We start from the raw sequence: 27,257 nt of genomic DNA on the forward strand, positions 1-27,257 counted from the left end.
AATTATTATTTTGAAACTGCGGTGTGAAGAGCTGTCCATGCTTGGCGCTGCCTCACTCGCTAACACTTGGGGAGGTTTAATACAATTTGACTTGTGTTTTATAATCTCCCCTGGAAGACATCAGGGCCTCTTTGTTCCTCCGCCTGTCTGTCAGTCTGTCAGTCTATCTCAGCATGAACAGGCAGAGAGAGGCACTGCCATGTGCCGCGCTGGGTGTGGGGCGAGGAGAGAGGTGGAGAGAGGGAGAGGAGGGGGGAGATGGGCACTGGCATGTGCAGAGAGAGGTGGATAGAGGGGGAGGAGAAGTACTGTAGGAAAGGAGAGGGGTTCTTGAGCCGGGCGCTCCTCCCTCCCAACCATTGGTTGAGGAGGTGCTTGTTGAGTGCTTATGTTGCAGCCGCTCCAGCGATGGTATAGCTAAGTGAGATGCAGACAGAGGGAAAAGAAACCCGTAAAGGGATAACTCTGACTCTCTGCAAATAATGGCACTTCAGTTAGTTAGGCAGGCAAGAAAAGTCACACGAGAAGACAAGGGTTTCCTGTGAACAGACAAGAAATGTTAATAAACAGAAGTCTGTATGTGCGTCCCAAATGGCACCCTATTCCCTATGTAGTGCATGTCTATTGACCAGGGCCCAAAGGGCATCCATTTGGGATGCATCATGTGTAAAGTCTGTTCGAAGGGGAAGTCCAATAGACAAGTCATGTTAAGGGAAAATCCATCAGTGCACTCACTGACTTTGAAGTCAGGAATGTGGAAATACGATTTGTTACAGAGTATATATAGGGAGCTGCTAAATGTTGAAGGCCTATGAACGCCAGAGGAGACTCTCAAGGAGTGGAGAGCGTTCCAATGCTAACAATGAAACTAGTCTAATCACAGAACACAGAGGACCAATCAGTCTGTCTGCAGGCTTCGTGTGAGCCGCTCCGCTCTAGAGAGAGAGGGTGCAGGAACTGGACCCGGCCTCGTGCCTGCCGGCCTGCTCTGGGGACCTCCGATGTGGGCTGTAGAGTTGGAGAGCCAGGCTGCTGCTGGGCCTCCCCAAGGCTGCGGGTAGTTCCCATTTCCCTTTCCAAAGGGCTGAGTTCAGAGGGAGGCGGTGGGGTGTGTGGGTGCGCCCTGTCTGTCAACCCACTACACAACCAAGCCAGTAGATGATCACTCATTATGGGCTGTTAGAAACCCCCTGTTCCCTTCAGACCTCAGCCAAACTCCACCACCACTCCACTCCCAAGACCACTCACACACCACTCCCCAACATCAACACCTGTTAATACATGACATACCGACCAGCACACTGAAAGACTGCCTTCACCTTCCTTCGTTCTGCTCCCACTTCTGTCTTTTACGAACGAGAACCTCACTGCATCTCTTTCCTCTTTCAACTGCATGCCGGTCTCTCAAAGAGACACAAACAAAACGGTCAGCCATTTTTTGCGATGTTCTTTCAGGCTATTTTCTTCACTGGATTTGCTCACATATTAAGGAAGTTGAACATTGAAGGCCGTCCAAAGGTGAGCTGCTGCTTCACAGCTCTTACCACCTGGTTCTGCTCATATGAATCCTGTCCGGTTTGACAGTTTAACGCCGTGGCGGCTGAGATCTTCTCACAACCCTGCACCTTACTATATAGTGTACTACTTTTGACCAGAGCCCTATGGGATATAGGCCAGAACTGGTAAAAAGTAGTGTACTATAGGCCTCCCGGGTGGCGCAGTGGTCTAGAGCTGTGCCACCAGAGACTCGGGGTTCGCGCCCAGGCTCTGTCGCAGCCGGCGACGCACAATTGCCCTAGCGTCGTCCGGGTTAGGGAGGGTTTGGCCGGTAGGGATATCCTTGTCTCATCGCGCACTAGCGACTCCTGTGGCGGGCCGGGCGCAGTGCACGCTAACCAGGTCGCCAGGTGCACGGTGTTTCCTCCGACACATTGGTGCGGCTGGCTTCCGGGTTGGATGCGCGCTGTGTCGACCTTCGTCTCTCCTGAGCCCGTACGGGAGTTGTAGCGATGAGACAAGATTGAGTTTTTACCCCCTTTTCTCCACAATTACGTGGTATCTAATTGTTAGTAGAATTAGATACCACGTAATTGTGGAGAAAAGGGGGTAAAAATGTAATTTGAAAAAAGTAGTGTATTACATAGGGAATAAAGTACCATTTGGGAGGCATCCCCTGTCCCCTCCAACCAGGTCTGGCCATATATCTGAGGACCCAGTCACCAGTACATATGGCCCTGACCCCGCCGATGACTCTTTACTGACGATTACATCAACTTGTAAAGGGACACGACCCAATACAATATCATACTGCTCCTTGTTATTCTTCCCCAGCAAACCAGACAGGTCTCTCTGTCTGGACCTCTCTCCCGCTCCCTCTCAGTTTTTCCACCTCCTGTGTTTTACACATTCATTGTATCACGTGAGTTCCCATCTTGTCGCTCAGGCGAGTCAGTCAGGGGGAACCACTGATTGGAAATAATAACACACTCACGTGTGTGCGTGCCGTTGTTTGTGCGTGTGTGTGTGTCTGACCACCCTCCACACTCCTAAGAGAAATGAGAGGGACATCTTGTCAAAACAAGGCCTGTGAGTGAGTGTTCTTCCCTGGGTGAGTCCAGGGGATCTGGGCTGTAGGCTTTGGGAGCGAAGCGAGACACGGCGAGGTGCGGCGAGGGACGTCCTGGTGATTGCCATGACCTGGCCCAGTCATCGTCACGCTAAGGGCCTCCCTTTCCATCTGGACCTGGGTCTCTGTTCGCATCCCAAATGGCACCCATTCTCTATTTAGTGCACTACTTTTACCAAGGCCCTGATCAAAAGTAGTGCATTAAATAGGGAATAGGGTGCCATTTGGGATTAATTTCTCTGTGTTACAGAGGTGTCAAACAGCAACAGCCTCAACCCTGCCTCTGAGAACACAACTGGCGCCACCGATATGACGCTACACGTCTCTCACACGTCTCCTACAAGGCCAGTCTGGCCAATTGTATCCCAGGAAAAGTATGGGTTTTATCAGCATGCCGTGCTTCGTTGGAATGTCTTGTTGCTTCCTGGTTTGGAACACGCCAGGCAAAGCATTTCACAGTTTCCTTGAGTTGAGGCAACGTCAGAATCGGAGGCTGAGCATACACAGTCTTTATAGGAGCAACTTGAGATCCTGTATGCCGATCGTCTAAAATGTAATTAGCACATGGCCATGGAGGTGAATCTGATTTCATTGAGTGTGATTTTAAATCAGATTTCAATGCGTGTGCAGTGTAAGACCATTGAAACAATCCACAATCACTTTCTCTATTGAAAAACCCACTTTTCATGTCTCATCTATTCCTATGGCCTAAGACAGTATCTGTATCATTGGCTCGTACAGTGGTGAACTTTGATATGACAACAGGATGCTTTTGTACTCTCACTTCACACGAGCATGGAAATAAAATATTCCATAAACACAGCAAACTATGGTATGAAATAAATGAGGAAAACCACGAAACAAGTTATTTTGAGTCGTCGCCACAGCAGAGCGCTGATGGCTCATCTAGATGGGCCTACAGAGACATTTAAACAGTAAAGGTATCGCCGGCAGAGCAGAGATCCGCGTCCGGTCCCAGTGCTGGGTGTGTGCGTGTTTATTTGCGGCAGGATGCTGCTGAGACGTGGTGGTAACTCGAGAACCCTCGACAGTAGAATGGCTATAAACGACTGACGATCAGGCTTCGCCGTTATAACCTTAACATCATGACTGGCTACCGGCCTACTTCTGCGCTCTGCTCTGTATTCACATCCAAGCTGGACTGGGCCCACCGACACATTTCTCTGTGGATGGATGTATATGGGCTGCCCAAACAGAACAGGTTCATTTTTGTTTAATGTATTTTTTACATGTGGTCGGGCTAACCAACAAGTTCCAACCAGAGCATGGTTGTAAAGTTATTATAAAGTGGCATGATGAGAAACTTACCCATTAGGCTCTGAAACACAAAACCAAAGTAAAGTGACATAGTAAAAATATATAAATAACATTTTTAGAGGTGGTCTTATCCCCCCCTCAAAACACCACAGAGACCGTGCTAATTTCTCTGCACAACAAGCCAGTCCTCCCTCGACCACCATACCTCTAACTTTAAACATGATAGTTTCTGCCTAAATAATTAAGAACTGGGTACAGAGAGGTTGAGGGGAACGGCACAGCGAAAGTTTAAGAAAATACAGGTGGACAGTTTGGTGTCGCCGTAACATAGTCAATGTGTTCACACAGCCTCGGTCCCTCGACCCTGTTTTCCCTCCACACGTCAGAGGAAATTCCACTAATACTAACAATGGACCCACCACTTCCACCTGAACTTTTACCCCCTGCTCTCATTTTCACTTTACACAGGGTGCCTCTCTAACCATAACCTGCACATCCCTAACAGGCAATGCATACTCCAGGAGCATACCACCCAGCAGAACACCACCCAGCAGCACACCAACCTGCAGAACACCACCCTGCAGAACACCACCCTGCAGCACACCACCCTGCAGAACACCACACACCACCCTGCAGCACACCAGCAGCACACCACCCTGCAGCACACCACCCTGCAGCACACCACCCTGTAGCACACCACCCTGCAGACCACCCTGCACACATCATCCTGCAGCACACCAGCAGCACACCACCTATAGCACACCACCCTGCAGAACACCATCCTGCAGCACACCACCCTGCAGCACACCACCCTTTAGTAGCACACCAGCCTGCAGCACACCACCCTACAGCATACCCCTGCTGGCTTGCTTCTGAAGCTAGCCAGGGTTGGTCCTGGATGGGAGACCAGATGCTGCTGGAAGTGGTGTTGGTGGGTCAGTAGGAGGTACTCTTTCCTCTGGTTAAAAAAAATATCCCAATGCCCCAGGACAGGGATTAGGAACATTGCCCTGTGTAGGGTGAAGTCTTTCAGGTGGGACGTTAAATGGGTGTCCTGACTCTCTGTGGTCACTAAAGATTCCATGGCACTTATCACAAGAGTAGGGGTGTTAACCCTGGTGTCCTGGCTAAATTCCCAATCTGGCCCTCATACCATCATGGCCTCCTAATCATCCCCAGCTTCCAATTGGCTCATTCATCCCCCTCCTCTCCCCTGTAACTATTCCCCAGGTCGTTGCTGTAAATGACAATGTGTTCTCATTCAACTTACCTGGTAAAAATAACTTAAAAATAACTTTGGTCAAAAGTAGTGCACTATGTAGGTAATATGATGCCATTTGGGACGCAGACATGAAGAAAGGTATGAAGGGCATCCTCTGTTCTCTCCTTGGTTCCCCAGACCCTGTGTGTAACTGTGTAATACAGCTCAAAGTAACGGGCCTGAAGACCTTTGCCTACAGACATGAGGTAATGTGTCGTTAATTAGCAGGAGACACATGGTGGGCAGAAGCCCCAGCCAGCACTGGAGAGGTGTCCCAAATGGCTCCCTACATAGTGATCTACTGTTGTCCATAGCTCTACGGGACCTTGTCAAATGCAGTGTACTACATAGGGAAAAGGGTGCCATTTGGAATGCAGCCTGGAACTCTCCCTCCGGTCAAGGTCATTTACCAGGGATGAGGAAAACAGAGCTGCGATGATGACGGCCCAGATCACAACACGAAAGTATGGACAGAACAGGATGGAATGGGCTACTATTGAAAAAGACAAAAAATTAAATAGTGAGAAAGAGAGATAAAATGGAGAGAGGGAGAGAAAGAGAAAGGTTATTTTAAGAAGAGAACCTTCATGAAAGAGATCTGATCTCAGCAGGAGCCCAGGACACCCCCTCTACCTCCCCTCCTCCGATGCGCATGATGTACAATTTGTCATGCAGCGAATGTAAGGACTTATCACGTTGAGCAGGGTTCAGGATATTGGCCCTGAGGTCGTAATTTAGAGCAGTAAATCAAACCAATTGGACTGTATATCAAATCGAAGAGGGCGAGTCACTTTGCTTTAATGGTTTCGGAAAAGCATCAGAGGGAACGCAGTAGGAGCCTCTGTGACATGTCGCTGTGCCTCGCTGTGATGGCGGTGTGTCTGGCTTTTCCACAACATAATCTCCTGTTTTTCTCTCTCTACCTCCGCCCTAGCCCAGTTAATATGGGAATTTATGGACATGACAATAAATACATCAAAAGGCAGAAGGAGAGCGATTCATGAAAACGTACGACAGGCCCTGCGGAGTCCAACATTAATCTTGTGGATCAGAGACAAAACAAAATGAGGAAAAGGGCAGCTTTTTGATTCTGTGAGCTCTCAGTCACATTCATATCATAATTGGGGAAACCAATTAAAAACCAACAGTCACATAAGAGTAGCTGCTCTCCAGGGACCAGGTAGAGAGAGGAAGATTTGTTTTCTTAAATCAGTCATGGACTAATATAGGCACGCATGAGGTTTATTCACCTTTATAAGGATGTATTTAAACTGCAGATCTCATCACCTCGTTAGGGCTGTGCAACTTCAGATTCATGCTGCCTAGACACAAACACACAATTAATTGATCGCTGTGACGTCACCATCTGTCAAATCAACACTGGTTCATGTGATTGAGGGTGAATGAGAGAGAGAAAGGGGGAGAAATGTGGGGGATAGTTCTGTCCTTTTCCACCAGCAGCCCCCTTCTTGTCCCGTGGCAGTGGGAGAAACGTAACAGTGGGAACAAATGATGTTCTGGGCCTCGCACCGACATGACATACATCTGACTGAGCAAGTGCACTTCTTCCTTCCCCATAGGGCCCCTAGAAGGCGTGACAGGAGGACTTACAGTACATCTACATGTCAGTGTGCTGGGGCAGAAAACGCTGTATCTGTCACAAACCCCCCCCATGACAGAATGTCTTAGAACGTCAGATACGAGGGTGTTTTGTTGAGGAGAACGGTTTGGAATTCACATGGAACCCATCACCCTCATGTACATTGTTTTGAGTGTTATCAAAACATACTGGAACGGGCAAGAGGTCATAAACACTCAAACGTGGACATGGTCAAATAAACACGCAAGGATGAAACACTATCTAGTGGGTGAGGTAGTGGGTTAACAAAAAAATTAAGGTTTCAATCTAATGAAGTGTACTGTAGATTGAAAGCGATCTGAGCCTTTTTGTATCCTAAATGCCACCCTATTCCCTTTATGGTGCACTACTTTTGACAAAAGCCCTATGAGCCCTGGTCAAAAGTAGTGTGCACTATGTAGGGAATAGGGTGCCATTTGGGGCACATACTTTGTGAGCCATTCGGAGAAGAGCTAAACCAGAGAGGACAGGAGAGTGGCGATAGAGGAGATGGACGTGGCTCCAGTCACTTTGGCTCGTTGCAGGCTGGAAAGAGAGGGACATTTTTACCCAGGAGAGCTAGCCAGCAGGCCCCAAACAGTGTCTGCAACCTGTCTGGCCCTAGTCAAAAGTAGTACACTATAAAGGGAATATAAAGGCGCACCCCAGACAGTGGGCACCGTTAACGTAACTGTTGACGTGGAGGGAAATGGAAGTAAAGTCAGTGCTTTACTTAGAAGTCTCTAAAAACCTTTCTTACCTGTCACTGGGCCCGCGCTCCCACGGCTCCAGTTTCCCACGCCCAAGGGACGATGTGAGGCGGTATTTTTCTGCTGTTAAACATGGATCATTGAGCTTGATGGCTTTTGGAAGGTAACACCAAAGTGGAACTCTGTCTTCTACCCTCATTCTCTCAGTCTCCCTCTCTGTCTCGTTCCCTCTCTCTCTCTCTTACCTCTAAAGCCTGGCATGACAGGCCAGCTCCAGCACCTTGTCATGTCACCACTTACCGTTTTGAGTCCAAAATGGCACCCTATTCCCTTTAAAGTGCACTACTATACTACCCTACGGGCCCTGGTCAAAGACGTGCACTATAAAGGGAATAGGGTGCCATTTAGGACACAACCAGTACTGTGGAGCCTGGTAAGTAAGTGAGTGAGTCACTCCTTAATTCCAATTAAGGGGAAGAGGACAGTGAGTCCTCCTGAAAACTGTTTTCAGCCCTTCCTCTTGGCCTCCTCACAGAGTACCATTACCTCTCCCTGACCTTCCCCCAGTCCTCCCTCTGCATGTCTCCAGCCACCTCTTTCCTCCTCGTCACCCTTCAATCAGGTTTCAATCAAATGTATTTTTTAAAGCCCTTCTTACATCAGCTGATGTCACAAAGTGCTGTACAGAAACCCAGCCTAAAACCCTAAACGGAAAGCAATGCAGATGTAGAAGCACGGTGGCTAGGAAAAACTACTGAGAAAGGCAGGAACCTAGGAAGAAACCTAGAGAGGAACCAGGCTCTGAGGGGTGGACAGTTCTCTTCTGTTTGTGCTGGTTGGACATAGTACATGGCCATTAATAGCAGATTTGAACATCTTGAAGAACAATGTTCATAGATGACCAGCAGGGTCATTCAGAGGTCGAGATAGCAGGTAGAGAGAAAGAGAGTGGCCCCGTCCGACCAGAAAGGATAGACACTACAGTTCAAAAGTTTGGGGTCACTTTGAAATGTCCTTGTTTTTGAAAGAAAAGCACATTTTTTTGTCCATTAAAATAACATCAAACTGATCAGAAATACAGTGTAGACATTGTTCATGTTGTAAATGACTATTGTAGCTGGAAACTGCAGATTTTTAATGGAATATCTACATAGGCGTACAGAGCCCCATTATCAGCAGCCATCACTCCTGTGTTCCAACGGCATGTTGTGTTAGCTAATCCAAGTTTATCATTTTAAAAGGCTAATTGATCATTAGAAAACCCCTTTGCAATTATGTTAGCACAGCTGAAAACCGTTGTACTGATTAAAGAAGCAATAAAACTGTCCTTCTTTGGACTAGTTGAGTATCTGGAGCGTCAGCATTTGTGGATTTGATTACAGGCTCAAAATGGCCAGAACCATAGCACCTTCTTCTGAATCTCGTCAGTCTATTCTTGTTCTGAGAAATGAAGGCTATTCCATGAGAGAAATTGCCAAGAAACATGAAGATCTCGCTGTGTACTACTCCCTTCACAGAATAGCGCAAACTGGCTCTAACCAGAATTGAAAGAGGAGAGGCGACTCCGGGATGCAAAGAAAAAGCCATATCTCAGACTGGCCAATTAAAAAGAAAAGATTAAGATGTGCAAAAGAACACAGACACTGGACAGAGGAAGACTGGAACAAAGTGCTATGGACAGACTAACCTAAGTTTGAGGTGTTCGGATCACAAAGAAGAACAAAAGATGCTGGAGGAGTGCTTGACGCCATCTGTCAAACATGGCGGAGGCAATGTGATGGTCTGGGGGTGCTTTGGTGGTGGTAGAGTGGGAGATTTGTACAGGGTAAAAGGGATCTTGAAGAAGGAAGGCTATCACTCCATTTTGCAACGCCATGCCATACCCTGTGGACAGCGCTCAATTGCAATTTCCTCCTACAACAGGACAATGACCCAAAGCACAGCTCCAAACTATGCAATAACTATTTAGGGTAGAAGCAGTCAGCTGATATTCTGTCTATAATGGGGTGGCCAGCACAGTCACCGGATCTCAACCTTATTGAGCTGTTGTGGGAGCAATTTGAAGTGCCCATCAAGCCAATCCAACTTGTGGGAGGTGCTTCAGGAAGCATGGGGTGAAATCTCTTCAACATATTGACAACTAGAATGCCAAAAGGTCTGCAAGGCTGTAATTGCTGCAAATGGAGGAATCTTTGACGAAAGCAAAGTTTGAAGGAGACAATTATTATTTCAATTAAAAATCATTATTTATAACCTTGTCAACGTCTTGACAACATTTCCTATTCATTTTGCAACTCATTTCATGTATGCTTTCATGGAAAAACCGGTGAAGCATCCCTCCTTGGGACGGCACGGAAGAGCACTAGTAAGCCAGTGATTAAGCCCCCGTAATAAGGTCAGAGGCAGAGAATCCCAGTGCAGAGGGGGCAGCCAGCAAGGGCGGTTCGTCGCTCCAGTGTCTTGCTGTTCACCTTCGCACCCCTGGGTCAGACTACACTCAATTGTCTTCAGTAAAGACTTAAAGGTCGAGACAGAGTCTGCGTCTCTCACGTGGACAGGCAGACCATTCCATAAAAATGGAGCTCTATAGGAGAAAGCCCTGCCTCCAGCTGTTTGCTAAGAAATTCTAGGGACGACCTTCCATTTATCTTGCGACGACGAGCCTCTTCAAGCACCAGCTCTTCGCACTCGGTCTGTCAAAGACACAGAATCATGTCCGACGAAGGAAAACTTTTCGTCGGAGGCCTGAGCTTCGACACCACAGAGGAGTCTCTGGTGGAAGCTTTCGCCAAGTATGGAAACATCGCAAAAGTTGATGTCATCAGGGACAAAGAAAACGGAAAGGTCTCGTGGATTCGGCTTCGTAAAGTACGATAATGCCGAGGATGCGAAGGACGCATTGGAGGGAATGAACGACAAGTCTGTCGATGGCAGAACCATTCGTGTGGATGAAGCCGGCAAGGGTGGTGGTCGCTCCGGAGGTGGCGGTGGATTCAGAGGTTCCAGAGGCGGTGGCGGATATGGTGGTGGAGGATATGGTGGCGGTGACAGGGGATATGGTGAGAGGAGCTATGGTGGTGGTAGAGGAGACTGCAGCTATGGGGGTGGAGACCGGAGTTACGGGGGTGGAGACCGGAGTTACGGGGGTGGAGACCGGAGTTACGGGGGTGGAGACCGGAGTTACGGGGGTGGCGGTGGATACAGGAGCGGCGGTGGCGGAGGGTACTCTTCTGGTGGTGGAGGATACAGAGACAATAGGGGCCAGGGAGGCTACGGGGACCGCTCTGGGAGTTCCTATAGAGACAGCTACGACAGTTAAGCTGCACACGAGTAAAAATCCACCCCTGATTCAAGATCATCCCTTGGCTGGCTGTATTTAAAAAGCTCCTCAAGAAATGTGTCCACATGTTGACCTGATTTTTGTAGTCCTATTCTGTGTTTAAGTAGCTCGAGCGTCTTTAAATTTAGCCATGAGTTTTGGCCATTAATTTACAAACCATGTTTAAAAAGTTAATGATCTCTAAAGGATGCATCTCAATTTGCTCTTATGGCATTTAGTTCAATTGATAAAGCATAATGTCTGACTTGTTGGTGCTGTAAAAACCAAAACGTTGCTTCACATGGCTGTTTGTATATAAACGCCCACTGTTCTTTACATTCTACTCCCTGTCAGCACTGACATCTCCATTTAAATCCTTGATATTAGTATTGTGGATATCAACGAGGCTTGTTCACCTTCCTGTTTTCCTTTGTTTTAAACGACAATGTCCGACCTACCTCCTGCCAAATTTTAAACTGAGCGAGAAATAAAATGATTCCTTTGACAACCTTTATCTATACAATTGAGGTTCTTAAAATAGCTGAGGGTCCTGTATGTTCAGTTTCCAAAAAGAGTGAATTCCTTTCAGACTGGTAAAACTGTTCATGAAGTTGCAAATTGCAACATGCTACAGTCTGCTCACGGTATTTTGTTATTTTGCTCTGCTCAATGCCTGCATTTTAAATGTGCTTGTTATAATGGACTGAACACGAAGATCAACATCAATGTTACTGCTCTTCTTGCCCAATAGTATTCCACCTGGGAACGATTTTGTACTTTCTGTTCTTTGTATCATCAACATTGAAGATTATTTTGTCAATTTTGGCTTCATGGAGCCAATTAAAACGATTTGTTGAAAAAAAAATAAAAAATTCTAGGGACAATGAGGCCTGTGTGTTGTGACTGTAGTGTATGTGCAGGGTTGGGGAGTAACAGATTACATGTAATCCTTTACACGTTAGGGATTACAAAAAAAAAACAGTAACTGTAATCAGTTACGTTACCAGCAAAAATATTGTAATCAGATTCCAAATATTTGAGAAAAACTAGATGATTACTTCGAGGATGACTTCTAAATTCTGAAAGGATGTTTGCGGAACATTTTTTGACACTTCTCTGTTTCCTTTATGACATTCAAATCAGCATTGAAAAAAGTTATTGATATCTACATAATGCACTGATGTGAATCACACTGCTGCTCTCTCACCCGATGTCACAGGAAGGCAACAAAAAAAATCAAGGACAACAACCACCTGAGCCACTACCTGTTCACCCTGCTACCACCCAGAAGGCGAGGTCAGTACAGGTGCATCAGAGCTGAGACAGAGAGACTGAAAAACAGCTTCTATCTCAAGGCCATCAGACTGTTAAACAGCCACCACTAACACAGAGAGGCGGCTGCCTACCCTACAGACTTGATATCATTGGCCACTTGAATAAATGGAACACTAGTCACTTTAATAATGCCACTTGAAAAATGTTCACATATCTCATCTCATCTGTATGTACTGTATCCTTCACTATCTATTGCATCTTAGCCGCTCTGTCGCTGCTCATCCATATATTTTATACTTATATATTCTCATCCCATTCCTTTACTAGAATGTGTGTATTAAGTTTTGTTGTGGAATTGTTAGATATTACCTGTTAGATATTAGGTTTTCCTTCACTAGAATGTGTGTATTAGATGTTGTTGTGGAATTGTTAGATATTACCTGTTTGATATTAGATTTTCCTTTACTAGATCAAATCAAATTTGATTTGTCACATACACATGGTTAGCAGATGTTAATGTGAGTGTAGCGAAATGCTTGTGCTTCTAGTTCCGACAATGCAGTAATAACCAACAAGTAATCTAGCTAACAATTCCAAAACTACTACCAAGTCGAGGCCCAAGAGGCTTCTAAACAGCTTCTACCCCCAAGCCATAGGACTACTGAACATCTAATCAAATGGCTTCCCAGACTATTTGCATTGACCCCCCTCTTTTACACTGCTGCTACTCTCTGTTATTATCTATGCATAAGTCACTTTAATAACTCTATCTACATGTATATATTACCTCAATTACCTCGACTAACCGGTGCACCCGCCCTATGACTCACATTGACTCTGTCACCTGTACACAGCCTCGCTATTGTTATTTTACTGCTGCTGTTTAATTATTTGTTACTTTTATTTCTTATTTTTCTTTAGATATTTTTCTTAAAACTGCATTGATGGTTAAGGGCTTGTAAGTAAGCATTTCATTGTAAGGTCTACACCTGTTGAATTCGGCACATGTGACAAATACACTTTGATTTGACTTACAATTAATGCATGCATCTTAAAATAGCTAGGCGAGAAAACAACATATCAGAATCTTATCAAGTACATTTTCCGCCAACAAAGTATTTATCAGCAAAGTCAGTGCAGGTGGGAAAAGGGCTTCAGATGTTTTCGAAAGATGGGCAGGTTCTCCACTGTCCTGACTTTAGGGGGAAGCTTGCTCCACCATTGGGGTGCCAGGACAGAGACGAGCTTTGACTGGGCTGAGTGGGAGCTGCCCTCCTGTAGGGGTGGGAGAGCCAAGAGACCAGAGGTGGCGGAGCAGAGTGCTCGGGTTGGGATGTAGAGTTTGAGCATAGCCTGAAGGTAAGGAGGGGCAGCTCCCCTTGCTTCTCTGTAGGCAAGTACCAGGGTCTTCAAGATGAGCTTTGACTGGAAGCCATTGGAGTGTGTAGAGGAGTGGGGTGACAAGGGAGAACTTAGGAGGGTTGAACAACAGGCTGGCTGAGGCATTCTGGATAAGCTGCAAAGGTTTGATGGCACAAGCGGAAACCCCAGCCAACATAGTTGCAGGAGTCTAGAAGGGAGTAGGACCTGCGCCACATCCTGTGTGAGGAAAGGTTGCACTCTACCTGCAGGAGTGAGTCACTACTTTGATGTTTGAAGAGAATGACAGGGTGCTGTCCAGGGTCACGCCAGGGTTCTTTGCACTCTGGGAGAGGGACACTGTTGAGTTGTCAATCATGATGGAGAGGTCTTGGAGTGGTCAGGCCTTCCCCGGGAGTAAGAGCAGCTCTGTTTTGTCTGTTTTTGGCTTGAGGTGGTGGGCCGACATCCAAGCTGAGATCTCTGGCAGGTATGCACAGGTGTGTCGCCACTTGGGTGTCAGAAGGGGGGGAAGGAGAAGAGTAGTTGAGCGCCATCCACATAGCAATGATAGGAGAGACCATGTGAGGATATGACAGAGGCAAGAGTCTTGGTGTAAAGAGAAAAGGGCCTAGAGCCGAGCACTGGGGGACACCAGAAGTGAGAGCATGTGGTGCAGACAACTCTTCTCCACTCCACCTGGTAGGATCAGCCTGCCAGGTAGGATGCAATCCAGGAGTGTGCAGAGCCTAAGACGCCCAGCCCTGAGGGGGTGGAGAGGAGGATCTGATGGTTCACGGTGTCGAAGGCAGCAGATAGATCTAGGAGGATGGACAGTCATCTTTGGCAGAGCGTGGACCCTCTGTGACACAGAGGAGAGCGGTCTCAGTTGAGTGAGCCACCTTGAAGCCTGACTGGTTAGGGTCAAGAAGACCGTTCTGAGAGAGATAACGAGAGACATCACGCTCAAGTGTTTTGGACAGAATCATGAATCACACATCATGAAATATATTGAGACAAATACAGAAAGTGCCTACAAGAAGCAAAATAGAACTAAATTGATTGAAAATGTAATGTATTTCAATATGATTGAAATAGGCATATAGCCTACTGTTTATATTTTAATGCAGTCATCTTTTTTTATTTTTTTATATGTCGCTTTGTTTGTATCAATTGCAAGGACATTGGCAACTTTGTATTGGCAGCCAACTTTGTTCTGAAGATATCAGTGGTCACAGAGAGACAGATAAACCATGTGATTCTATGTTTGGCTGAGATCTTGTGTCGATAAAGTGACGCGGGGGGGTATCTTCCGCTGCACTTAGCCGTTACACGAGTGGTCTGAGGCAGGCGTTAGATTAGTGTTTTCAAGTGCAACAGTTCTGGGGAAACAGTTCAGAGATTTAACGAATGTTCTAACGATAAACTTAGCCATAAGATGCTTTTGGGGCCCTGTTCTGTAGGCAAGCAGTAGGTCACTAAGACACGAAGCATGAGGGTGAAGGTTGAGCCAGCTGGGAGGAAAGGGGACCGTCAAAGGATGCGGAAACGGAGGAGAGTAGTGTCGAAGAGGCAAAGACATGATACAGGAGGGAGAAGGATCTAGCAAACAAAGTAGTGATCAGCGACATGGAGGGGGGTTGTAGTGAGATTAGTAGGCAAACAGCCTCTAGTGAAGTGTGAGAAAAACACATGGTTTCACGTGATTTTACATGTGGAAATCAACATGTGAAACTTCATGTGAGATATCACCACGTGGAATCATGCGATTTTCCGTAAGGGGTTACATCCAAAATGACACCTTATTCCCGACATAGTGCACAACTATAATCAAAAGTAGTGCACTACTAAGGGAATAGGGTGCCTTTTGGGACACATTCTCAGTTCTATTTACACAAGTGTGCACTACGTGTAGGTGTTTTTCGTCTTTATCGGACCGAGTGAAAGTTGCGCTAAATGGCTCAGAAACAAATTCTAGACATACAAGATTGTGACAACCCCAAGCGTCCCATGTCACTGTCGTGATCCTATGAGAGGAAAATGAACTCATGACTACAATCATCATTCACTTGCCATATTACAAACTCTAGTTTTCCATACTGGTTATGAGCATCTTAGAAAAATAGACATTTGGTTTAATATTTTTATATAAAATGTACAAATAAAAAGAAAAAAGTGAAATTACACAATTTGCCTCACAGTGATTGAATGTACAGTCAGAAGGACAATATCTGCACAGACAGAACTCTGATACGGCTGGCTGGAGGGGAAATATGAACCTAACATCATATAAACATGAAATAAAAGAATGAGGAAACTAGAGGGTTAAACCTGTAGTGTAGATAAACATGGTATTGTAGTGGCTTAACCTCAAACAAATATATTTGTTTAAATAGATACACCATCTCCTGATAATCAGAAAAATACAGAACAGGTGTATCTGCGATACTAAGAACATTTGAAATGAACAAAAACACTGGGATAAAGGAAGCGAGGGATAGAGGGAAACCTGCTGTAAAAGAGAAGAGACACCAGACAGACAGCGAGATCGCTCTGGTGCATCGTCATGACTCATGATGACCTTAGCTCAACACAGAGCTAACGAACTAACGCCACATGATTGGTGATGTGAGAGTGTGAAATCACGGAGAGAGACAGAGAGAGAACATAGGGGCACTGAGGTCACTGCACCCAGCAATTTCGCAACCCTAGATATGGTATACACAAATATTCTCTCATCAAACAATCGAAGACAGGCTCTAGTCTAGACACATAACCCTGGGATACAGCCAGCATACTGTATAGGAGGAACATGGTAGAGGGATCGACAGGAGGGTTATAGGGAGAGGGGTGGAGAAATCCTGCAAATAACTAGCGCCTCTAACCATTCTCTATATAACCTGAACCTTGCTAAGTTAAAATCAGTTACTTTGTGTTTCTGTCTGTTGTAAATCTACTAGCGCCATGGACCCCTCTATTAGGTTCCTTGTTTTAGGCCTGTTTTATGAGGGTAAAATAACACTAACTCCACCCTAATTATACTAGATTGAGAACATTTGACTTACACCGTCTGCTGGTTGAAATAGCAAACTGTTATGCTGCCTGGGCACAATCATGAGTAGGGCAGGGTGGAGGGCTTTACATTTTAAAAAAGCCCCTAAAATAAAATTAGAAAACACCTAGGCTGTGTCCCAAATGGCACCCTATTTCCTCTTAACCAGGGCTCATTGGGCTCTGGTCAAAAGTAGTGCACAGTACACAGAATAGCTTGCCATTTAAAATACACGCAGTGTAAGTAGGACCTTGGGACTTTGAGGTGCGACGACATAACACTGACTGAAAAAACTTCCAACGTCAAAGTAACATCAGAAATCACCTCAGGTTGTAGCTTACAGTGTCATGATGCTTCCTTACAGATGATGCTATAGATATGTTATATATAAAAAAGGTATGTAAAACTGCAGAAAAATATTCAAATATATTAATTTATCTTAAATAAAATGACACCTGTTGTTGCCGTTTTTTGAGTGTACTGTCCCTGCCATGTTTTTGCTTTGATACCTTGGTGTAGCAGACTATGGAAGCGTTAGAAATCACAAGGGAAACGTTTATCTGAGTTTGAGTCTGAAATGGCACCCTATCCCCTATGGGCCCTGGTCAAAACAAGTGCACTACATAGGGAATAGGGTGCAGTTTCGGACCCAGGCTGAGTTTAAGACTTGAAGGCAAAAAAACATTTTCATCTGTTCCCCCATTCTGCATTAATATACAAACCACCCACCATCCACAGAACAATACAAATCCCTTAGGTTTCTATGAACTAATGTTAAAAACACACTAAGGAAGGAGTCCGAAGTTACAGTACGTTCTGGCACAGCACTGATGGGCAGTCACACCGATCTGATGAGAAGACAGTGCAGCGGTCTAGAACCAGATCAGACCAGCCCCACCCTCAGATGTCCAGCGTGTTGCATGTTGACTGAGCTAGACAGGGCCCAGAGGAAGACCCAGACAGAGACACAGGTTTCGTCCCAAATGGCACTCTACTCACTATTTGGAAAGTACTTTCACAAAGCAGTGCACTATATAGGGAATAGGGTGCCATTAGGGACACATATCAAGGCAGCCCACTCTGCTGTCCAGCTGTGTTACGATCCATCCTAAACCCGACAGCACCCACCACCTACGCAGTGGACACAGAACCAACTTCATTAAAAAGCCCTCCCCTTTTTGTATCCTTCTTTCTCCAAACGGTATTTCACTCTTTCTCTGTGTTTCTCAGGAGTGAGTCCAGCTGATGGGGACCCAGTGCGTGTCAGTCTCCACCTTCTTCAGAGCCACCTTCAGCTCGGTGAATGCCGCCGTCAGGTCGTCGTTGACAATGATCTTCTCAAACAGGTGGCCGTGCTGGCTTTCCATCTGCTGGGCGGTGCTCACCATCTCCAGGAAGTCCTCTTCCTGTTGGACAAGAATAGAATGGAATAAAATATACACTCAGCGGACATTTTCACTTAGGGGTGTACTCACTTTTGTTGCCAGCGGTTTAGACATTAATGGCTGTGTGTCGAGTTATTTTGAGGGGACAGCAAATTTACACTGTTATAGAAACTGTACACTCACTACTTTACATTGTAGCAAAGTGTCATTTCTTCAGTGTTGTCACATGAAAAGATATACTCAAATATTTACAAAAATTTGAGGGGTGTACTCACTTTTCTGATATACTGTATATACATAAAGCAGGCACACAGGCATCGAGGCATTCAGTTACTGTTTAATTGAACGTTAGAATGGTCAAAACGAGTGACCTACAGTAAACGACTGTGTGGTATGATCGTTGGTGCCAGGCACGCCGGTTCCAGTATCTATCTTTTCACGCATGACAGTGACTAGGGTCTACTGAGAACGGCGAGACAAACAAAAAAACATCCAGTCAGCGTCAGTCCTGTGGGTGAAAACAGCTCGTTGATGACAGAGGTCGAAGGAGAATGGCAAGAATCATACAAGCTAACAGGCCACAAACAGACAAATAACAGCGCAGTACAACAGTGGTGTGCAGAACGGCATCTCGGAAACACACAACTCATCGGTCCTTGTCACGGATGGGCTAAATCACTTACAAACAAGAAGTGGCTCCAGTGGGCACGTGATCACCAACACTGGACAATTGAGGAGTGGAAAAACATTGCCTGCTCCGACGAATACCGGTTCCTGTTGCGTCATGCTGATGGCTGAGTCAGGATTTGGTGTAAGCAGCGTGAGTCCATGGACCCATCCTGCCTGGTGTCAACGGTACAGGCTGGTGGCGGTGGTGTAATGGTGTGGGGAATGTTTTCCTGGCACACGTTAGGTCCCTTGATACCAACAAAGCAACATGTTCATGTCCCAAAGAATTCAGACTGTTCTGTAGGCAAAGTGGGGTCCGACCCGGTACTAGATGGGTGTACCTAAAATTGTATATTTTACTGTCCATTTTGAGAGAAACAGACATCTATTTTCTGCTTATCTTCGGGACAAGCTTTTGTCGATGGCCTATGAAGACTAAAGGGCATGAGTAAGTGAGAATCTCAGGGAAGACAGAGACATACACATAAACAAACATAACAGCCATTAACACAGATAAACAGACTGACCCAAACAGCCCCGTGTAAGTGAAGGACACACACACACTTTACAAAACCGTAACACACACACAGAGTCCAAAACCTCAAGGAATTTTCATTATTTCCTCATTAGCCGATCTGATTCAGAAGAGAAATCAAATATTCCTTAAAACGGAAAAATACTAAACATATCTATAACTGACAAAGCAAGTAGAAGGTCCATAATTGATACATGCCACTTTGGTTTTATGGAGACAGGCCAAAGACTGCTTGTGGACAAGGCATTAAAAATGGGAGGGCTTCAGAAATGGAAATGGCTTGGGCACATGAACCTAATAGCTATACAACTCCTGGCCTCACCGCTAGCTTGCTCCCAGATCTGCTTGTGCTGTTTTGCAACTCCTATGGTCACTGTCATGAATGGAGTTGGCAAGACAGCACACATAGATCTGGGACCAGGCTAGCTACCTCCTCACAGTTTCCCCTCTCTGATGGCATGGTATTATACTGCACGGTGATATGTTTATATGGCCTGGTCCATTCCAGCCTCAAACCCAGGGAACATGGCAGGGTTAGAGCGGCTAGCTACATTTAGCTAGCTCCTTTTACTAGAGGAATACTGAGCTTCAGATCTCCACTGACTCTGCCAAACACACAAATATAAATACATATATACAGACACATTCATAGGCAGAAATACAGACACACATACTGATGGAAATGCGCGCACACACACACACAAATTCACACACAAACTCATTAAAATCTACAATTTTAGAATGTCTCCTTTTTGTCAGCCTAACAGCTCCAAGCCAGGAGTTACTCGCGGCTCGCGGTTTTCCACCTCATAGTTGATTAGTCGTGCAGCTAAAATTAAACGGTCGCCATGACACGACAATAACTCGTTTTCAAGCCAGTCTCCGCAAACATACCACTCTGCCTCCGACACAGCCCTCGTACAGCTTTCTCTTCCACTGTGTTCACTGTCTACTGTACAAACATTGCCTTCACAGCTTTCTCTTCCACTGTGTTCACTGTCTACTGTACAAACATACCACTCTGCCTCCGACACAGCCCTACAGCTTTCTCTTCCACTGTGTTCACAGCTTTCTCTTCCACTGTGTTCACTGTCTACTGTACAAACATACCACTCTGCCTCCGACACAGCCCCTACAGCTTTCTCTTCCACTGTGTTCACTGTCTACTTACAAACATACCACTCTTCCCACTGCTTTCTCTTCCACTGTTCACTGTCTACTGTACAAACATACCACTCTGCCTCCGACACAGCCCTCGTACAGCTTTCTCTTCCACTGTGTTCACTGTCTACTGTACAAACATACCACTCTGCCTCCGACACAGCCCTCGCTTTCTCTTCCACTGTGTTCAGCTTTCTCTTCCACTGTGTTCACTGTCTCACTGTCTACAAACATACCACTCTGCCTCCGACACAGCCCTCGTACAGCTTTCTCTTCCACTGTGTTCACTGTCTACTGTACAAACATACCACTCTGCCTCCGACACAGCCCTCGTACAGCTTTCTCTTCCACTGTGTTCACTGTCTCTGTACAAACATACCACTCTGCCTCCGACACACACTGTGTTCACTGTCTACTGTACAAACATACCACTCTGCCTCCGACAACGTACAGCTTTCTCTTCCACTGTGTTCACGGTCTACTGTACAAACATACCACTCTGCCTCCGACACAGCCCTCGTACAGCTTTCTCTTCCACTGTGTTCACTGTCTACTGTACAAACATACCACTCTGCCTCCGACACAGCCCTCGTACAGCTTTCTCTTCCACTGTGTTCACTGTCTACTGTACAAACATACCACTCTGCCTCCGACACAGCCCTCGTACAGCTTTCTCTTCCACTGTGTTCACTGTCTACTGTACAAACATACCACTCTGCCTCCGACACAGCCCTCGTACAGCTTTCTCTTCCACTGTGTTGTTCACTGTACAAACATACCACTCTGCCTCCGACACAGTACAGCTTTCTCTTCCAAACATACCACTCTGCCTCCGACACAGCCCTCGTACAGCTTTCTCTTCCACTGTGTTCACTGTCTACTGTACAAACATACCACTCTGCCTCCGACACAGCCCTCGTACAGCTTTCTCTTCCACTGTGTTCACTGTCTACTGTACAAACATACCACTCTGCCTCCGACACAGCCCTCGTACAGCTTTCTCTTCCACTGTGTTCACTGTCTACTGTACAAACATACCACTCTGCCTCCGACACAGCCCTCGTACAGCTTTCTCTTCCACTGTGTTCACTGTCTACTGTACAAACATACCACTCTGCCTAAATCCACTGTCTACTGTACAAACATACCACTCACATTATCTTCACTGTGTCTACTTGTCTCTTTGACACAGCCCTCGTACAGCTTTCTCTTCCACTGTGTTCACTGGCTACTGTACAAACATACCACTCTGCCTCCGACACAGCCCCTCCTTTCTCTTCCACTGTCTGGCCTCCGACACAGGAACAGCTTTCTCTTCCACTGTGTTCACTGTCTACTGTACAACAAACATACCACATTATCTCACTCTATTGTCGACACAGACTGACAGCTTTCTCTTCCACTGGTCACTGTCTACTGAGGACTCTGGGAGCAGGAGGTTTGTTGGTCAGGGCTGAGAGGAAGTTGAAGTGGCTCGGTCTGTCCGTACACCATATATTCCCTCCGGTGATCCAAGGCTGTTGACCCTTGGTAACCTTCCTCTGTGGTCAGCCCTTGGAAAGGATGGAGGTTGGACGTGGACACAGTGACCCAGGGTGCTCCTAAATAGCACCCGATACCCATAGGGCTCTGGTCAAAAGTAGTGCACTATGCAGGGAATAGGGTGCCATTTGGGACACACAACCAGCAGCTCTCCAACCCTTTGGACATTAGACCAGGAACTGGCAACAGGATGGTGGGGTGGACATGGACAGAAGAAGCCCTAGAGACGCTGTGTATGCCGTTTCCATGTCAACCAGGCGGTCAGTGTCCATGACATGGCAAGTCTCCCTCTCTATGACCATAGAAGGCCATTATGGGGAAAGAGATAAAGAGAAAGACCTGACAGAGACCGAGAGAAAGAGAGAGAGATACAGAGACCGAGAGAGAGAGATAGAGACCTTAAATTGAATTGAAATTGATGAAGAGAAACAGAGGCCGAGAGAGCGAGAAACAGAAACCGAGAGAGAGAGCGAGAAACAGAAACCGAGAGAGAGATACAGAGGCAGAGATAGAGCTACAGAGGCCGAGAGAGAGAAACAGAGACCGAGAGAGAGAGATACAGATTCCGAGAGAGAGAGATACAGATTCCGAGAGAGAGAGATACAGAGGCCGAGAGAGAGAGATACAGAGGCAGAGAGAGAGAGAAACAGAGGCCGAGAGAGAGAAACAGAGGCCGAGAGAGAGAGAGAGAAACAGAGGCAGAGAGAAAGATAAAGAGGCCGAGAGAGAAAGATACAGAGGCAGAGAGAGAGAGATACAGAGGCCGAGAGAGAAAGATACAGAGGCAGAGAGAGAGAGATACAGAGGCCGAGAGAGAGACAAACAGAGGCCGAGAGAGAGAGAGAGAAACAGAGGCAGAGAGAGAAAGATACAGAGGCAGAGAGAGAGAGGGGATGTCTCTTGGCCATCCCCTCAGAAAGACAGAGGCAGAGAGAGAGAGAAACAGAGACTGCAGAGAGAGAGAGACAGAGTCCGAGAGAGAGACAAACAGAGGCCGAGAGAAACAGAGAGAAACAGAGGCAGAGAGAGAAAGATACAGAGGCAGAGAGAGAGAGGGGATGTCTCTTGGCCATCCCCTCAGAGACCGAGAGAGAGAAACAGAGACAGAGAGAGAGCGAGAAACAGAGTCCGAGAGAGAGAGCGAGAAACAGAGACAGAGAGGGAGATACAGAGGCTGAGAGAGAGCTACAGAGGCAGAGAGAGAGAGAAACAGAGACCGAGAGAGCGAGAAACAGAGGCAGAGTGAGAGAGAGGCAGAGAGAGAGAGAAACAGAGGCAGAGAGAGAGAAATACAGAGGCAGAGAGAGAGAAATACAGAGGCAGAGAGAGAGAAACAAAGGCAGAGAGAGAAATACAGAGGCAGAGAGAGAAACAAAGGCAGAGAGAAATACAGAGGCAGAGAGAGAGAAATAAAGGCAGAGAGAGAGAGAAACAAAGGCAGAGAGAGAGAGACTTAAATTGAAATTGAGGAAGAGAAACAGAGACCAAGCGAGAGAGAGAGAGAGATACGGAGACCGAGAGAGAGAGCGATAGAGACCTTAAATTGAATTGAAATTGAGAAAGATACCAAGAGAAACAGAGACCAAGAGAGAGAAACAGAGAAACAGAGAGAGATCTCTATGGTACTGAGCCAGGATAAGGTCTCCTCTCAGTCCTGATGTCTCTTGGCCATCCCCTCGGAGGTCAGGCCCTCAACGGAAAATCTGCTTTTATTCATACCCATAAAATGCACCTGCCCTCTGTATTAAAACGATATAAAATATCAGAACTGATCTGGTTCGGCAAGAGGTCCCTGATTTACTCTCTCTCAAAGAAGACAGAATGTCATTGCTTGGCTAGAGGGAAAGGTAAGACATCAGTAAGTAGCCCTATCCCATGAACCCTTTACTTATTATACTGCTCTTACTAGGAATATGAATATAGACATATTCATTATCGTATTACAGTATCATAACTGATTTTGGGCTCATATTTCACGTCAGCCCTATTTGAAAACAGATATGAATGCATTCAGGTAAAGTAAAGCATAGACGGCTCTGTTAAAACAATGAAACCTCTGTTCTCCAGTAGTCTGGATGGGACAATGACCAGACCTGCTGCCTCTAACATTCGTCTCGACTGAAAGAAATATAGCAGACGGAGAATATTATCCAGCAGTGACATTTCCACCAAACAAAGTCTTTCTTTCTTTAATAGCTGGCACCTGATGGTTTAAAACGCTGTCTGTCAATCTCCCGAAAAGGTTACAGAAAGGGCTTTGGTAACAGGAAATATTTCAACCAGGTAACAAAATAAAACGCTGGGGCTGGATGTGTTACCTGAGCTCTGAACCTAATAAAGGTATTATAGGCCAGGGCAATCAATGTCAAAGTCTGCCCTGTTTTTGGCAACTACTGCTCACTGTTAACATGAGTTATACTGAGAGCAGAGGGTTACTTTCACCCAAAGGTCAAACAAGGGTCGATAGCATGACCTCTGACCTCTCTCTGTTTGACCTCTCACCCCTCAGGATGGCCGTCATCATGCATGATGGAACTGTTTACCTATGTCCTCTAGCCCAAGAGCTTGGCGAGAAGAAATCCCTGTCTTACTGAGATGAAACAAAAACATCAGCGACCTCAGAGATGTGTAGTCTGTACACGACTGGGGGACAAAGTGATGCTTCTGACTTTAATACATTATGTCTGTATATCAGTGAGGTGACCGGTGAATTTATGTCATCATCTAATGCTTTAAGGATGATTTTAAGAAGAGATGCTGTCCCTCTGACATGTTGTGTTTAAAACAGTGACGGTACTCTAACTTAGACGGCTCAACGAAGGATGTTCTGAGTTAAGAGCGGCTGTGTCTAACCCTGTCCTTTTCCAGAGCCGCGTTGGGCTGTGTGTTAGGTTAGGTCATGGTGAAAACACAGAGGTATGTGTGGAGTAACACCTCAAAGTGGGGCTGAGGCGGCGCTCTAAATTGCTCCCTATTCTCTGAATAGTGCACTACTTTTGACCAGGGCCCACAGTGCACTATATAGGGAATATGGAGCCATTTGGGGCAGGCTCTGATGCTCTTGAGCTGAAAAGAGCACACACACTGAGGGAGAGATGGAGAGAGAGAACAGACGAAAGGCAGAGAGCGGCCCAGAGCCCTGCGGGGCCACGAAGGCCGAGGCAGACATCCCACTGAGCCGCCAGTCGATCTGATCTGCACCTGCCGGTCTACACCTCCTCCTCTCCCCTCCCCCAGCTCGGTTGACACGACCTTCAGCGCTGGCGCGTGGAAAGCCTCCACGCCTCCAACATGACAGCCAATCTCTCTCCCCCTCACGCTTTCTTTCTCCCCCTCCCTCTCCCTCTTTCTCCCCCCACCCTCTCTCTCGCGTCATCATATCACTCCATCCCAGCCCAGCATGTGGCTGTGACCTGGGTTCTGGCCCGTAGCGTGGCCCAGCGGAGAGAGAGAGACACGCGAGCGCCGGACCTGATGACCCGGCGGGCTGGGAAAGCCATCAGCTGCCACACGTCTACGCCACCACCACGGCAACGCACCACGGCAACGCACCACGGCTAATTGGTTTCATGTGGGGCCCGGCTGTGAGCTGCGACTTGCTGCGGAGGAAAGGTGTGTAACACACACAACCACACAACCACACACACCATGGCTCGCACACGCACGCACGCACGCACACATACACCCTAGCCTGCAACAGAAAGCTGTAGGTAGTAAATATGACCTCACCACCACAACTAGCTCCCCCAGAGCCCCAGATAAAGTTTGTGTTAGATGGGTTTCTGACAACCCTACAGCTTGGTCATGTGGTACACGAAAACTGCTCGATGACCTTTGATCCTACGTTATAACGTGTCATTACACGCCCGCACACAGTGACACACAAAGACCACATCACTTTTCACTGGAGATGTCTGAGTGGGACAATTAGCCAATCATTATCCATTTGGTGGATTTCTTACCTTTAAAAAAAAGAAGTTGTTTGACGTTCTAAAACTGCCTGTTTTACAGGAGTACTGTTCTTCAAAATGTGTGAACTTTTACACCCCTGGATCAAGTTTGATCCTTCCCAACACGTCACCAATAGCCAGTCATTTCAACTTTCTGACGTTGTGTGACATTGTTTTTACTTCAAAAAGGCAAACTTTTAAGCGCAAGGCTTTTCTGTCACAGATTTTAGACAAGGTGAAACGTTTCTTCTCTTGACAATACGAAAACATTTCATTGTTTTTGCTGACGTGACTTACGGAGAATGATTTGGCAGATCCCTTGTCGTCCTTGCCTGGGATGACCTTTGCGTTCCGTCTGCTCTCCCGCAGGCGCTCGACGGGCGGCGGCTTCACGAACACCACATACGGTTTAAACTCTGCCGTCCTCAGGTGCTTTATCGTCTGCAACACACAGAGGTGAGAGAAAACACAGTTAGCAGAGGAGAGTGTCTGGTTCATCTATCTGGAGATATCGCAGAGTGGAATTAGACCCAGATCTCCATCTGTCACAGTGCAGAGGCGATGACACATTACACAGCTGGGTCGCGTTGACACGTAGCACACAGTGTGTGTGTGTGTGTGTGTACTGAACCGCAGCCGAGCAGTGTTAACCGGTGCCGGTCCACCTCCCTCTGGGCCCGATACCACGGCCTCTCGCTGTGTTCTGCTGAGCGGGTTCGAAACCCTGGGCCGGTACGAAGGCCGAGTCCAACACGACACCCTGTTCCCTATACGGTGCACTAGATAGGGAATAGGGTGCCACTTGGGACCCAGACGAAGACAGGAGCAGAAGACAGGAGGGAAGTGGCGCTAGACTACCATTAATCTCCATCACAGAGAGGGAAGAGAGGAGAGCTTTCATCTGGTCAGCACGGGACCAGTCAACATCCCTCGCTCTGCAACACCACCAGGCTGACATGAAACTCATGTGATTGACTACTGAGCGGGGTAGAGAGCTACAAGGGAGCAAAGGCATAGACACGTGCGAGCACGCACATATAAACATATGTACACAGACAGCATGGGCTAACGAGGCACTTGATCAGGGAGAGATGGTTCGAAAACATGCCAGTAAATCTATATAATAGTGTATTTCGGACTCTATATGATTACTTACTCAGAGAAAACAAACAGAGGATGCCTATGGGGCCCAGGCAAGAGTGTGTTTGTGCGAGGCAGGATTGAGGCAGGGTGGGTGCTAGGCCTGGCCTGGGGTAAAAGGATTGTAACTGTGGGGTTTGTGGGCTTTAAGCGACATACAGGCCACTTATGAAAGGCAGATCATCACCACCACCCAGACACATAAGCCAAAGAGGAAATCTTCAAATAAGGAACATTAGCAGTAATTGCTGCTAAAAATGGCCCTGTAAGCCAGGTTTGGTTGGTAACCCTGTAAGCAGCCATGGCCTGCAGAAAGCCACCGCTGCCTCTGAAGTCTCCTGAAGGATGAGATTCCTCCAGGAGATAGGCAGAGAGAG

General features: G+C 46.7%; 1 protein-coding gene and 1 pseudogene across 4 annotated transcripts in view; one reads left to right on the plus strand and one right to left on the minus strand.

Moving 5' to 3' along the window:
* Nucleotides 1-10,131: 10,131 nt before the first annotated feature.
* LOC112216560 lies at nucleotides 10,132-11,523 on the plus strand (annotated as a pseudogene).
* A 4,052-nt stretch (nucleotides 11,524-15,575) lies between these two features.
* Nucleotides 15,576-27,257, minus strand: part of LOC112216522 (MAGUK p55 subfamily member 7-like) — a 291,219-nt gene continuing 279,537 nt past the window's right edge. For all 4 annotated transcript variants that reach the window (XM_042299106.1, XM_042299107.1, XM_042299104.1 and 1 more), the window contains 2 exons: nucleotides 26,038-26,181; nucleotides 15,576-17,904 (listed from right to left, as the gene is read on the minus strand). In XM_042299106.1, coding sequence (XP_042155040.1) covers nucleotides 17,725-17,904; nucleotides 26,038-26,181 — 324 coding nt within the window. In that variant the 3' untranslated portion in view covers nucleotides 15,576-17,724. The remainder of the gene's footprint in view (nucleotides 17,905-26,037; nucleotides 26,182-27,257) is intronic.

The sequence above is a fragment of the Oncorhynchus tshawytscha genome, linkage group LG16 (genome assembly GCF_018296145.1).
Source record: "Oncorhynchus tshawytscha isolate Ot180627B linkage group LG16, Otsh_v2.0, whole genome shotgun sequence".
In the NCBI taxonomy this organism is placed as follows: domain Eukaryota; kingdom Metazoa; phylum Chordata; class Actinopteri; order Salmoniformes; family Salmonidae; genus Oncorhynchus; species Oncorhynchus tshawytscha.